General features: G+C 36.8%; 1 protein-coding gene across 7 annotated transcripts; it reads right to left on the bottom strand.

Annotated features, from left to right (window-relative positions):
• Positions 1-18: 18 nt before the first annotated feature.
• On the bottom strand, positions 19-12,717 carry impdh2 (IMP (inosine 5'-monophosphate) dehydrogenase 2). 7 transcript variants are annotated; one of them, XM_051903780.1, is made up of 17 exons: positions 12,352-12,713; positions 10,596-10,644; positions 10,364-10,465; positions 9,699-9,773; positions 9,445-9,516; positions 8,222-8,428; positions 8,056-8,143; positions 6,902-7,101; positions 6,718-6,808; positions 6,545-6,640; positions 5,969-6,004; positions 4,840-4,911; positions 2,489-2,632; positions 1,788-1,932; positions 1,331-1,474; positions 949-1,032; positions 19-370 (listed from the first exon to the last, which is right to left on the bottom strand). In XM_051903780.1, exons 1-17 carry the CDS (start codon positions 12,447-12,449, stop codon positions 349-351), a joined length of 1,725 nt encoding a protein of 574 aa, XP_051759740.1. In that variant the 5' UTR covers positions 12,450-12,713; the 3' UTR covers positions 19-348. The 7 variants fall into 7 exon arrangements, with proteins under 7 accessions (XP_051759740.1, XP_051759745.1, XP_051759741.1 ...); XM_051903785.1 differs by lacking the exon at positions 1,331-1,474 and having other exon boundaries at positions 12,352-12,717; XM_051903781.1 differs by lacking the exon at positions 5,969-6,004 and having other exon boundaries at positions 12,352-12,712.
• Between the last annotated feature and the right edge of the window lie 732 nt (positions 12,718-13,449).

Below are 13,449 nucleotides of genomic sequence, written 5' to 3'. Positions count from 1 at the left end.
CAAGAGTCAAGACAAATATCTGTGGCAAAAAATGTATTTTTTTTTTTAAACAAAACTTGTCAAATGATTACAATCAAAAACAATTGTTGACATGTAAGGCATCTGATACATACAACAGACGGCGTGAGCTCCCCATAACCACACATTCACGCACACAGGCATATGCTCGCAGACATTCACACAAGAGTTCTCTCCTTACTAAGAGGAAAGGCGGCTGGGAAGACGAGAAAGAGGAAGCTGAGGTTCTCGGTGTGTTTGGGTGCCTGAATGTGCAAAGGCACGTGTGGAAGTCCATTTATGGGGGTTTATGTGCATTTGGCTGTGCATGTACTGGCATCTGTAGTGTCTTTAAAACAGGCGCTTCTCATAGCTGAAAGAACAAAACAAAATGTCAATTCATTTATTTATTTTTTATTAAAAAATTTAAAATGTACACTATATCGTTCAAAAGTTTGGGGTTGGGAGAGATTTTTTCCAATGTTTTTGAAAGAAGTCTTTTATTCTCTCCAAAAACGCATTTATTTGATCAAAAATATAAGACAATATTGTGAAATGTTACTGCAATTAAAAAATAACTTTTCTATTTTATTATATTTTAAAAAAATAATTTATTCCTGTGATGGCAAAGCTGAATTTTCAGCATCAATACTCCAGTCTTCAGTGTCACATGATCCTTCAGAAATCATTCTAATATGCTGATTTGCTGCTTAAGAAACATTTATTATTTTTATTCATGTTGAAAACAGTTTTTAATATTTGCTTAATATTTGTGTGTATACCTTGATACACTTTCATTTAGGATTCTTTGATGAATAAAAAGTTCAAAAGAGCAGCAAATATTTGAAATATAATTTTTTTATAGATGTCTTTACTATCACTTTTTTAAATTAAAATGTTTGAACGGTAGTGTACAATATCTTCAGACTAAGTGTATGAATGTTCAATTACCTGTGTAGGCTGTGCACTCCACCCTCCATTTGAGCTGACATTGTCCTCTTTTCAAACCTTAGTTCACCAGAATACATCATTGCCCTGAGACAGATGTAGAAAGAAAGAGAGAAAAGAGGCAAAGAGACAATGAAAAATTATGTGTAACTGAACTCAAACATGTGTCTGTTTGAGCACTGCATTATAGTGTTTAAAGTGCAGTGTATAATTTCTGTGCCACTAGTTCCATCAAACAGAATTGCAAAAGTAAGAAATGATTGATTGGAAACAATCACACTTTTTACATTTTTGTTTGGCATCACTAGTGGCACAGAAACGATACACTGCGCCTATAAGTGCATATAATTGCAGGTATGTGAGTAATTAGTGCATTTGCATGTACCTCAGCTGCGTGAGGCTCTTTGCACCGATGTCTTGGCAGGAATGCTGTATGCCAACGAGGAGATATGGAACAAACTTATGGATGGTGCCTTTATCCTGAACTGCCCCTGAAACTCCCTGAGCTACTTTAATCTTATCACTCTCACTGAAAGAGAGACAGAAATAAAAAAGACAGAGGGGTTGAGAGAGTTAACTTGGTTTATTTACATTCTTCTTCTGCAGAATAGTTGTTTTACTTGGCTTTTATAAGTGTTAAATATTCTGTTTTATCAAAACATCAATATCATCATGCATTAGTCTATATAAGCAGTTATATAAGCAGTGAAACTGTAGTTAGCATGCAGCGAAGCGGTTTCAAAAAACATGGGGTAAACTGTAATTAGTGGGTAAACAGTAGCAGGAACTAAGCACAGTAAATGCACAGTATTGTGTTTGGGAAACATATTTATATGTGCTACCTGAAGTATCTGCTCTGTGAGCCCAGGTTCTTGTCCATGGCATCCAGTGAGCCCATCCCTCTGTACTTCTTCAGACGGATCCCATCAGAGAAGAAATATTCACCAGGAGCTTCAGAGGTGGCAGCGAGCAATGACCCCATCATTACTGAGAGACAGAAACCAAATGCAGAAGAGAATTTAGTTTCAATTATGATATTAGTCTTAAGACTTAATAAGATATAATTATCATTCTATAAACAACAATTATAAATAATAATAAAGGTAATGATTATTATTATTAGGTGTTCTTATTGTTGACAAAAACTAAAACTATTTTTAAAAATCCTGTAGCTGAAATAAAATAAAATGGAAGTATTAGATGAAAAACTTTAAAAACTAGAAAATTTGAAATCTTGCCTTACCTAACTGAAATAAGTTAAACTGAAAATTACTAAAACAAATAAAAATAAATCCAAATAGAAATATTAAAAAAAAAAAAAAAAAGAATAAAAATGACAAGTTTAAATAATTACCTAAACTGAAAATAAAAAATTAAAGCCAATTCAAAATATTAAAATACTAGTAATTGTATATAATTAAAAATAAAATAACACCATTATTGTCATTAATATAATTATATTCTTCTTATATTTTAATGAATAAATGGTCTAATTATCTACTGCAGTGATTGCAAGTGAATCTATATCTAACCCATATCTCACCTGTAGATGCTCCTAATGCAAGTGCTTTAGCAATGTGACCGACTGTCTGAATCCCTCCATCAGCAATGACGGGCACACCAAACCGCCGAGCATATTCCGATACCTTATACACGGCTGTTGCCTGTGGCCTCCCGCATGCTAGCACTGTGAGGACAACGAGAAACAGAGACCTGGTTATAAATGACCCTTACTTGCAAATTACCATCAACTTCCTGTAAACTTGCATATTCTACAAATACTAAGTGTGCAGATGAGGACAATCATATGCATTAACAATGAATAAATACTCTTCACTAATACATCCATACTCTCTCTCACACACGCACAGTGATACAGACAGACTGTCACTATCAGTGTATTCTGTACTCGTGCAGTCATGTGACTTCAGTCAGTGTCAATCAACCACTCACTAAACGTTACAAAGACAGTATTACATGTAAATTTACAATTAGGCCAAAGCAAAACGAATGAAAAAATAATTATGAATCATAGCACTTCTTTGAACTTCACTGAGTTCAAAGACAAAAGGTTAACGTAATATGAAATATGTGGATTTATAAAAGTGGAATTTTAGATGTGAGATTTTCAATCACTTATGAGTTGACAAGACAGGAGAAAAAAGGGGTGCCCATTAAACAAGAACATCAGAGACTGAATGGAAAGGACAAACCAAAGGAAAATGATTTGATTCATTCTCTAAAATCCACTAAATGTTTTGCTCCACTACCATCTGTATGTGTGATGTTACGCAAAAGCACAAAAAAAAAAAAAAAAAAAAAAAAAAAAAAAAAAATCGATAAAACAGCAATGAGAGTGTTACATGCACACACACCTGTCAAACCCACATTTTATCACTGTTGACAGAGTGAGGTCCAAAAGTCTGAGACCACTAGTGCAAATGCTACTATTTTGATTAATGCAACTTTACTCATTAAACATTATATTAATTAGCATAACAATGAGCGAAGAGTTGCATGCGAGATGCATGGAGATCCATGCTCTCCTCCTCCCATCATCAGCAACATCTAGAACTGACGCCGAACGTTGTGAGTGCGTGTTAGAAATCAGGAATGGTGAGAGAACATTGTGCTTGGTATGTTTTTCATCTTCAAACCAAACTTAGGTTATCAGCCAACAAGTTTAAATCTCGTCTGGCTAGTGCGCTTTTCATAATATTTACCCTTTAGTTCAGTAGGTCGGAGAGTAGGCAGTCTTTAGTGGCTGTTCGAACACATGCGACCACATGAGCGTTTACACTACAAAAGCAATCAGGTCAAATGTGTTTCGACTACCTCTGGAAGTGGTTGAAAGTGGACAAGCTCAAAACGTTTTAGACCCCGTTTACACCTGTATTTAGCGTCATCTACTTGTGATCGGATTGACAAAATGTATCTTCATACCAGGTGTAAACAGGGCCCTAGACCTGATGCCCTGTTGCCATGGGAGTTTATGACAGTTTTGCGGTTTTATTTTAAAAACAGTCTGAGAGGAGTCAAGAAATGAAGGGAGGGAGCAGCACTGAGAAATGAGTCATTTACCCATAACCCCCTTTCTATCGTCTCTAAAGTCACACCATCTACACTGCATAATGTAAAATGAAAAAAAGTGTGTCTGAAAATAGCACAAACAATACTGTAAAACAAAGATCTTCTGCATTGATACTGATGACTGTGAAACCCTTAGCTTTGTTAACAAGTGCACTTTATACGCTCCGGTGCTCTTTCAGCAGCTCAAAAAAAGTATTCGGACACTTAAGCCACTAGCATTTTTATTGTACAGTTAAATGTCGAAGCAAGTGACATATAAAAACAAACAATGCTATGGCTTTTCTCAGAACTAATTTCACTTTTTGTGCCAAATTGGCAATGACTTAATAAGCGGGTCCAAAAGGGATTTTTAGCAGATGTATGAAGTCAGTTCCCATCAAATTAATCACATTAACTATGAAGATGATACACTGATGTTTGAAGAAAATGACAAAATGTTCATTATTGTCATTTTTTTAACAGCATATATGTATTTTTTGTGAAATATTTTATTATACGTTGACACTCGTACATGTTTAAGTGTGACTTCCATGTCCAAATACTTTTTCGGGCTACTGCACAAGCTAGTTCATGTATGTTAGTGAGGTATTCTGGGTAACAGACTTAGATCAGAGGAAGTGCCAAACGCCATTACTGACAGGTTAGTCAGACAATGACAAGCATCCAAAACCCCAAAAACCAGCAACTACTTCTAATAATGCAGAGCATTTAACCAATCAATGCAGCAGGCTGTGGGAGGGGGCAGGCAGAGTGAGATAGTGAGCCAATGGGATCTCTGTATGGGGATCAGGGGGAGGGACTTACTGGAGTATCCCGTAACAGTAGTTGGGGTTTTGGGGCTGTGGAGCTTTAAACCAGGAGGAATACTGAGAGGAGCTAGAAAGACACAATTATAGAAAGGGAGATAGATAGAGACTGAGAAAGAGAGCACACTGTAGCTCTGTTTTAAAACCTAGGGAGCGCTTCAATGCCTACATAGGCAGCTTCCTTCTAAGGAATCATTCTAACTAATTGTTATGGACCTCATAAGGGATTGATTTGGAATGCACTACAAAGGCAGCAAACTCTTCATGCCACACAGCTAGCGCTTCACAGGAGACTTGACTAGCAATTGATTTCAACAGAGTTTGATATTAGCATTGTGCTAAGATAACAACATGATACAATAAAATATAAAAAATGTAGTATAAAAAAAGTTACACTTACAAATGATGGGTAATACATTCAAATTACTGTGAACCTGTTTTAAAGTATTAAACAGTAATGAATAAAATAAGTTTATTTATAATCAACTTGTCTCTTGCTTTGTCAGCCATCTTGGATTTATCGGCAATGCATTATGGAGTTGCAATATCCACAAAGGACACATGCAATGCTGCCTTACCATTTTGCTAAAATAAAGTACACCACTGTTCAAAAGTTTGGGGTTGGTAAGATTTTTAAAATATTTTAATTGAAGTTACCTATGCTCACCAAGGCTATATTTATTTGATTTAAATAAAATATTGTGAAATTAAATATTATAATTTTCTATTTTAAAATGTATTTATTCAAAGCTTAATTTTCAGCAGTCATTACTGTGTCCTTCAGGAATAAATTTGATATGCTCATTTGGTGCTCAAGAAACATTTCCTATTTGTATTCATGTTGAAAACAGTTGTGCTGCTTAATATATATATATATAATTTTTTTTTTTTTTTTTTTTTTGTGGAAACAATGATCATTTTTTTCAGGATTGTTTGATAAACAGAATGTTCAAAAAACAGCCTTTATTTGAAAAAGAAATCTTTTGTAATACTGACTTTACAGTCACTTTTGATAATGCATCCTTGCTGAATAAAAGTATTAATTTCTTTCAAAAAGAAAAAACCTTATTGACTCTAAAATTTTGAACAGTAGTGTACTCAGAAGGCAGTATAATTATACACCCTACCTTCTAGAACAGTCTTTGCTAGATTTTGGAACAGAGCTGATAAAAAAAAGGGACAGATGCAAGTAACAGACAAACGGTCAGAACGAAGAAAGCAAATATGCCATAGAGACAGTGGAAAAACTTTTTGATTGAAGATTGAAAGAAAATCAAGGAAGAGCCTTCACTATCATACCTCCAGCATTCAGAATGACAGAGAAAGACACTTGTCACAAACAAACAGTAAATGGACAGACATACATTTACATAGACACACATATTTTTTCTTAGACAAAAAAAAAAAAAAAAAAATGGAATAATACTTACACTTAATATTTTTCTCCACAGATTCTAAAGCCCCATAAAAAAGGAAAAGAGGGCAAATGGGGGCAGCGCAGATTGTCTGCCAATAAATCTGCACAATCTCACAGACCAAGCCAACTGCAGGGATATTTGGGAAATGGACTGCTCTAACAATGTTAAAAGAGGACCAGAGGAGGCACTGGACATTAGGTGCTCCCTCTGGAGAAACTGAATATGGAAACACAGCCTGTGATTGGCTGAGGGGCAGGCAGTCAGGCGTGGGATTGGTGGACTGACCTTCTTGTGTGATGCAGATGGAGCCGCTGCCCATTCCCACTCTCAGAGCATCCGCTCCAGCGTCAATCAAGTTCTTCGCCTGAGCTGCAGTCACCACTACAACAGAGAGACAACTCAGTATGTTAACTGTGTGTTTGTAGATGTTATGTTGAAAAAGCGTGTTTAAAACTAACCGTTGCCTCCGATGACTTGTAGGCTGGGATATTTCTCTTTTATGTACTTAATCATATTAATCTGAAAGATGGAATTTCCTTGGGAAGAATCCTAAAGTGAGGAGAGCGACAAAATGTAACCAAATAGGACAAAAATAAATCATCTTTATTCACTCAAGAGTTTTAAGCCCAAAACAGGCCTCACCAGGACGACCACATCTACGCCAGCCTGAACTAGCAGGTCGAGTCTGTATTTGTCGTCATTGTGTGTTCCGATAGCAGCACCACAAAGCAGCTGTTTACGAGAATCCTTTGAGGCCAGCGGGAAATCTCTGTTCTTCTTCAGGTCTGTCCGAGCGATAATGGCCACCAAACAGCCTTCTTCATTTACTATAGGAAGCTTGCCTAAAGAAAAACACTGATTGTGAGAATTTCACATAGGAAAATTATCTTGCAGCATTCCGACTTCATTTCAAAACTTGCAGTTGAGTATTTTCATGGCTAAATTCATTTTAAAAATTGGGTAAATAAACAAATTAATAAACCTTTAAAATGAGATAATCGTTGGAGAAACAGGATAAAAAATTACAGAGAGGTAAAATTTATTATTTTTAAAAGATATTTTAAGTGCACTTGAGAATAAAAATACTAGAAGCTTTCCTGTTGACACTTTACTAAATTAATCCTTTTTCTGATTTAAAAAAACAACTTTTATTTTCATTAAATTCATATATTCAGTAAAATGACAGTAAGGACATTTATAATGTTATAAAAGATTTTTATTTTAAATAAATGCTGTTTTTGGATTTTCTTCCACAAAAGAATCCTGAAAAATTTATCTTGGTTTCAACATATTAATCAGCACAACTATTCTCAAAATTGATAATATGTTTCTTGATAAAAAAAAAAAAAAAAATGTTTCTTGAGCACCATATCAGCATATTAAAATGATATCTGAAGGATCATGTGACACCGACTAATTACGTTGAAAATTCAGCTTTTGCCACAGGAATAAACTAAAACTTTAAAAATTACATAAAATATTAAACAGTTATTCTAACTTGTAATCATTTTTCACAACATTATCTCTTGAAATGTGATCCATTTTTACATTTTTTTATCAAATAAATGCCGACATGCAAATGCAGGTTGATAAAAGTGACTTATTTAAAAAACAAAACAAAAAAATTAAACGTACCATTCCTAACCTAACTGCAAAAACAATGCAAAATTACTGTCTTGCATTTATTTTGTGGCACGTCACTACTGAGAAGTGGTGCGTGAAACACTGCTATATAGGTTAATGAATAGGTAAAGAAAGGGTAAGGAGCTCTCATAAACGCTTAAACTCTACCCCACCTTTCTTGCTCCTCTGGAGAATTTCATTGGCCTCTTTTAGTGTCACTCCTGCTGGAGCTACAACCAGATCCTCCCGCTTAGTCATCACCTAAGTTACAGAATGATAAGGTGAGTTGAGTTCAGTAAAACTGCTTAGCCCTTGTCCTCTGTGTTAAGTCCCACCCACCTCACTGAGGGGCAGATCATGTTCCGACTCTTTGAGGAAGTCGATATCTCGTGATGAAATGATGCCGACCAGACGTCCGCCCATCTGTCCATTGTCAGTGATTGGAATCCCACAGAATCCGTGCCGAGCCTTAGCCTGAAAGACGTCTCTTACCCGCTCATTAGGACTCATCACCACTGGGTCTGTAATGAAACCCTGTTCGTACCTCTAAGCGGGAACGAATCAAAAGTAGAGGGAAAGGAAGGGAGAAAAGTCGAGTGGACGAGTAAAAAAAAAGGATGTTCTATCCATTTCTACTTGAGTCATAATACAGAGTGAGGTGTGGATTTCTTATTCAGAAGGACATTGTTGCAACTACAGGGCAGGGGTCAGAACAAAAACATATATTACAAATGATTATAGAGAAGAGAAAAATGGTACACAAACATAAAAAGACAAGAGCCAAAGACAGAGAAAGATGTAAAAGGGCTGCCCTCGACTAAAGACTTTTTTGGTCGACTAGTAGTCGTTCATTTTAAGCGATTAGTAGACTAATCGCACGTTTATTAATAAACCATTACATAGCCTAATCAGCGATCCATCGCACGCATAAAGCTCACCACAGCACACCGGGAGAAGTAATGATTATGAATGCGTCGCGGAAAAACAGCAAGGTGATTGCTTTAACATTTTAATAATTCATTGATAAAATAGTGTTTTCTGTATTTCAGCTGGAGCGATGAAGTTGATGATGCTGACTCATCATCTCTGCAGTAGTGGAAGCGCCTATGCACATTACATAACCTGAGAATATTTGTTTTACATTTGAATTGGTTCATTTAAAAGTAGACATTTATTCTCTATAGATATATTTTTCATGTCTGAGGCAAGTTTACATGGAGATTTGGTTCTTTTCTTACCCTCAAGTTCACAGAGAGACGGCAGAAAGCGCTCCTTGTTTGCTTTCATTATTTTACAAAAGCACAGCGTTTTGTTGTTATTGTTAGTGCACACAAATACAAGTAGACTCTTCACAGATTCAAAAGATGTATTACTCTTATCTGTATGACCAAAAATGACGGAGTATTTTAAGTGCAAGTGATCGCACCGGCGCCTCCATGTTAGCTGTTATGCAGTAAGCGTGCTACTATTCAGCTTTCACACTCCACACAAACATTTGAATAGCCCACATTTTTCTTGGTTAATGTTAAAGCGAGTGGCCATGTAAAGTGGCTACTACTTACATGTTCGAGATGATAAGCCATATTTGAGGTCGATGAATGATAGGTGAGTGTTTGGATGTCCTGCCCGATGTACTGTAATTACCACATAGATCAGCTGTTAACGATCTGTCTGTCATAGACTGCGTGACTTCGCCACTTCCTGTGGATTTTTTCCCCCTGCGACTAAGCGACTAATAAAATTTTGGTCGACTAAGCCTCTCCTCGTCGACTAACGGTTAGTCAACTATTAGGGGGCAGCCCTAAAAGAGACTCACCTTGACCTTGCGGACTTCATTAGCCTGGAACTCTGGAGTGCAGTTATGATGAATGAAGCCAATCCCACCAGTCAGCTGTAACAACACAACATTACATTAGGCTTTAGAGCATAATGCTCCATGCATAAAAGAGCAATCTTTGTAAAGGTTTGAAGACCATTTTGATGAATTCTTTATGGAGGAATGATATATATCAAAGGGGCTAATTTTTATTAATTTTTTTTTAATTGTCAACAGCATGTTTATTTATGCCCAGCAAAAACCATAATTTGCTATTGCCAATCAGTGGAATGTGGTTTTGGGGAGACGGGACATGAGATTCCCATTCTAGAAAACATTTTATCGATCAATATTTTGCTCCCCTATGCTGGATGAGAAAGACTGTAAAATGTTAATGGCTGCTAAAATGTTTTTGTCATCTTTTAGGACTATATTTGGTTTAAAATCTAACAGATACAGATTTACAAGACAAAACTCCTGTCATAATTCATGGGGCTTTTATTAATTTTATGGATGTCAAAATATGAGGCAGCATGTTTGGAAATGAAATGTTCAGGTTCTTTTGTAATGGTATGTGCATACATATTGACAATTATTGCGCTTATTCAAATGTTTTTGACAGTAAGACCACTTTCTGTGGTGAATTCTGACAATCATCCTCTTACCGCCATAGCGATGGCCATGCCAGACTCTGTGACGGTGTCCATAGGCGAAGAGACCAGTGGGGTTTTCATTGTGATCTGTTTGGTCAGCGCTGATGTCAGGTCCTACAAAGAGAGCCAATCAAATAAACCACTTCATTCATCCAGGCGAAGAAATATATATATATATATAAAAACACACACACACACACACACATATATACATACTGTCAGCAAAGGAGATTGTTTTACTTACCACCTGGTCAGCTGTGAAGTCAATGTACCCTGGCAGAATCAGGAAGTCACTGAAAAGAGAACAGAGAAAAGGGACATAAAGGTGTGAAAATGTGAGTGATGCCATTGTGATTAATTAATTTGAAGCTTTGTGATTTTGAACATATAATGCATCACTATTTATTGACAGATATAACCGGAAAAAAAGTATTGTGAGAATTAACAGGTGTCTCTATGACAGCCCTGCATCTGACTCCAGTTCTAGCCAATCAGAAAACTTTGACCAAACCATTTGACCAATGACAGAGAGGATTGTTTGGGAAACCTATTTGGAAACAATGTATTTATTATTCAAGAAACATCAACATTATATATTTGAAACAGTTTACTCTTGCAATTATGCAGAAATCGCTGTTTGGAGTTTAATAATGATCCAGGATTTGCTTACTCAAGAAGAACCACTCTAACCAATTAGGTCCTATTTACCAACATTCAACTCTTTCAACACTCTTATCTCATATACACAACAAGCTGATTATGTTCCAAGAGAGTCTCTTTATCCATGTCTCACATCATGTTGTTTACTGGGGTGTCAAGCAACGCCCCATTTTTTATGATAAAACAAGTGTACGTCAATGATGCAACCTTATGTCCAATGTAAACAAAGTCCCTTGGCGTACAATTCTTATGTTAGATGGTAAACAGAAAGGCATTTCTGGGAAAAAACAAAAAACAAAAAACAAAAAAAAACACTTTCCACTGAATGTGTGACACTGCAACTGCACCATCCAGGCTCGCACCTGCCACGGATAGGCTTTCACTCAGAGACGTTAAATGCTTTACATGGCACCAGAGAATTTGTAGAGAAAACAACCACAACATACTTCAAAGTTCAACCTATTTATAGCACATTTGGAAGACCTGACATGGGAGACAGCGATTAGTTTTGGTACAGGAAAAGCTGATTGGGTTGTCAGTGGTTTAAGAATACAAATATAGTGACTCTACTTGTACTTGGCATAATGGAATGGCTGCAGATGATCTCAATGCTGAATCATCCACAGTTCATCAGTAATTTCAAGATGTCTTTCCGAGCGGACTTAAAGGGATAGTTCACCCAAAAATGAAAATTCTGTCATCATTTACTCACTCTCAAGTTGTTCCAAACCTGTATGAATTTCTTTGTTCTGTTGAACACAAAGGAAGATATTTTGAAGAATGTGGGAAACTGAACAGTTCTGGGGCACCATTGACTTCCATAGTATTTTTTTCCTACTATGGAAGTCAATGGTGCCCCAAAGCAGTGTGGTTACAAACTTTCTTAAAAATATCTTCCTTTGTGTTCAACAGAACAAAGAAATTTATAAAGGTTTGGAACAACTCGAGGGTGAGTAAATGATGACATAATTTTCATTTTTGAGTGAACTATCCCTTTAACCTTTTGTGAATCGACATGGCAAAGTTGGCACCACACTGACATGTGCTTTCCACAGTGATCCGTTTATGCAGTTCTGACCCACGTGAAATCAAATTGCATGATAGATGAATGACAGTGTGCTGTCACATATAACATGTTGGATGCTAAACAAAATAAACACGGACCGACAACGACACCTACATGCCGTTTATGCCGTTAGCTCTTAAAGGAAGCTGCTGTGAGAGCACATCTGCAGCGCTGACTGACTGACTGACTGACTGACGGGCAAGCCTGTTTAATAAATAGCAAGCACATGGAGAACGCACAAGTGAGTATGAGGCACGACTTGAGGGGTATTTACTTGTAAGTAAGGCCGTCTCCGCAGTTGAAGAGCTGCTGTCCAGTTAGACCGTCGTCAGGCACATAGCCCGTCTGTCCGCTGATTAAATAGTCCGCCATAGTGCATGAAAAGCGTCAAAGTCCAAATTCTCGCTAGAGTTTGTCAAGACAGTGAGCCGGTGAGTTCTGCTCTTCTCTGAGCTTCAACCCGACACAGTCTTCAAAGCGCCTAATGTCATTAAATGTCGCAAAAAGCTCAGGTTTTTGTAAAGAGACAGGTCTGAATCAAATAAAACCCAATGTGCTCCTGTTTTTGGGACTGACTCTGCTCCGTGGTGCCCACAAGCATCACACGTGTCTGTGTGGAGGACGTCCTCGTCTTCCGCAGATATAAATAAGGTTTCTTCGAACGTCACTTCCGGGCTGTAGCGGTGGCGTTTAGTCATTAACTGTTTGAGACTGAGGAGGATCGTCTGTTCACTGGGGTGCATTGAAAGGGTGGGCTCTCGTTATCTGGGTGCATATGTGCACAGCACGAGGGGGACTTCTTCGATTTAATTTTATCTCGCTGACTCTGTTGCTGACTTTATTTGGCTCGTGTGAACTGACCTGAATATGTATGCAGGCTCGGGAGCGCGCGAGGACATCTAATGCCCCTCTAGTCTAGTGCACGCAAAGAACATTTGAAGGTTATTTTTGCTGTGAAACATTTTTTTTTAACACATTGTTATATTCACTCATTGGGTCCGCAATAAAGTCAGTTTGACATTTAAGTATGAACAGCCAATCTTCACTGCTTGTCAGTAAAATTAAACACATTTTTTATAAATTGCTGACCTTGTCCTTTTATTCTTCTTGTATTTTAACACTCATATTTTTGTATCGTAATGGATTTTTCTCCAGCAGAAATTTTGAATTTGCATCTAATCCTTGTTGTGTGTGTTTGGCTTTTGATAAATTTTTTTATAAAATAATGTACCCAGAGATTAGAGAAATCATGAAGTGGTTCATAAAACACTGTATACTGTGTTTATTCACTTCTATAAATATAAAATGTTGTATTTCATGGTTTGCCTATAGTAATTATCATGTAAGAACAGTGCAAGTATTCAGTTTGTGC

Source organism: Ctenopharyngodon idella, chromosome 8, assembly GCF_019924925.1.
Source record: "Ctenopharyngodon idella isolate HZGC_01 chromosome 8, HZGC01, whole genome shotgun sequence".
Taxonomy (NCBI): domain Eukaryota; kingdom Metazoa; phylum Chordata; class Actinopteri; order Cypriniformes; family Xenocyprididae; genus Ctenopharyngodon; species Ctenopharyngodon idella.
Note: the sequence above shows the minus strand (reverse complement) of the source record. Positions and strands in the feature narration are given on the sequence as shown.

Coding starts and splice junctions, on each gene's coding strand:
- impdh2 (XM_051903780.1), bottom strand. CDS start 12,449: ATGGCGGACTATTTAATCAGCGGACAGACGGGCTATGTGCCTGACGAC. Junction 6,005..6,544: donor CATCTGCATCACACAAGAAG/GTCAGTCCACCA, acceptor TTTTTTTATCAG/CTCTGTTCCAAAATCTAGCA. Junction 4,912..5,968: donor AGCAAAGACTGTTCTAGAAG/GTAGGGTGTATA, acceptor GTGTCTTTCTAG/CTCCTCTCAGTATTCCTCCT.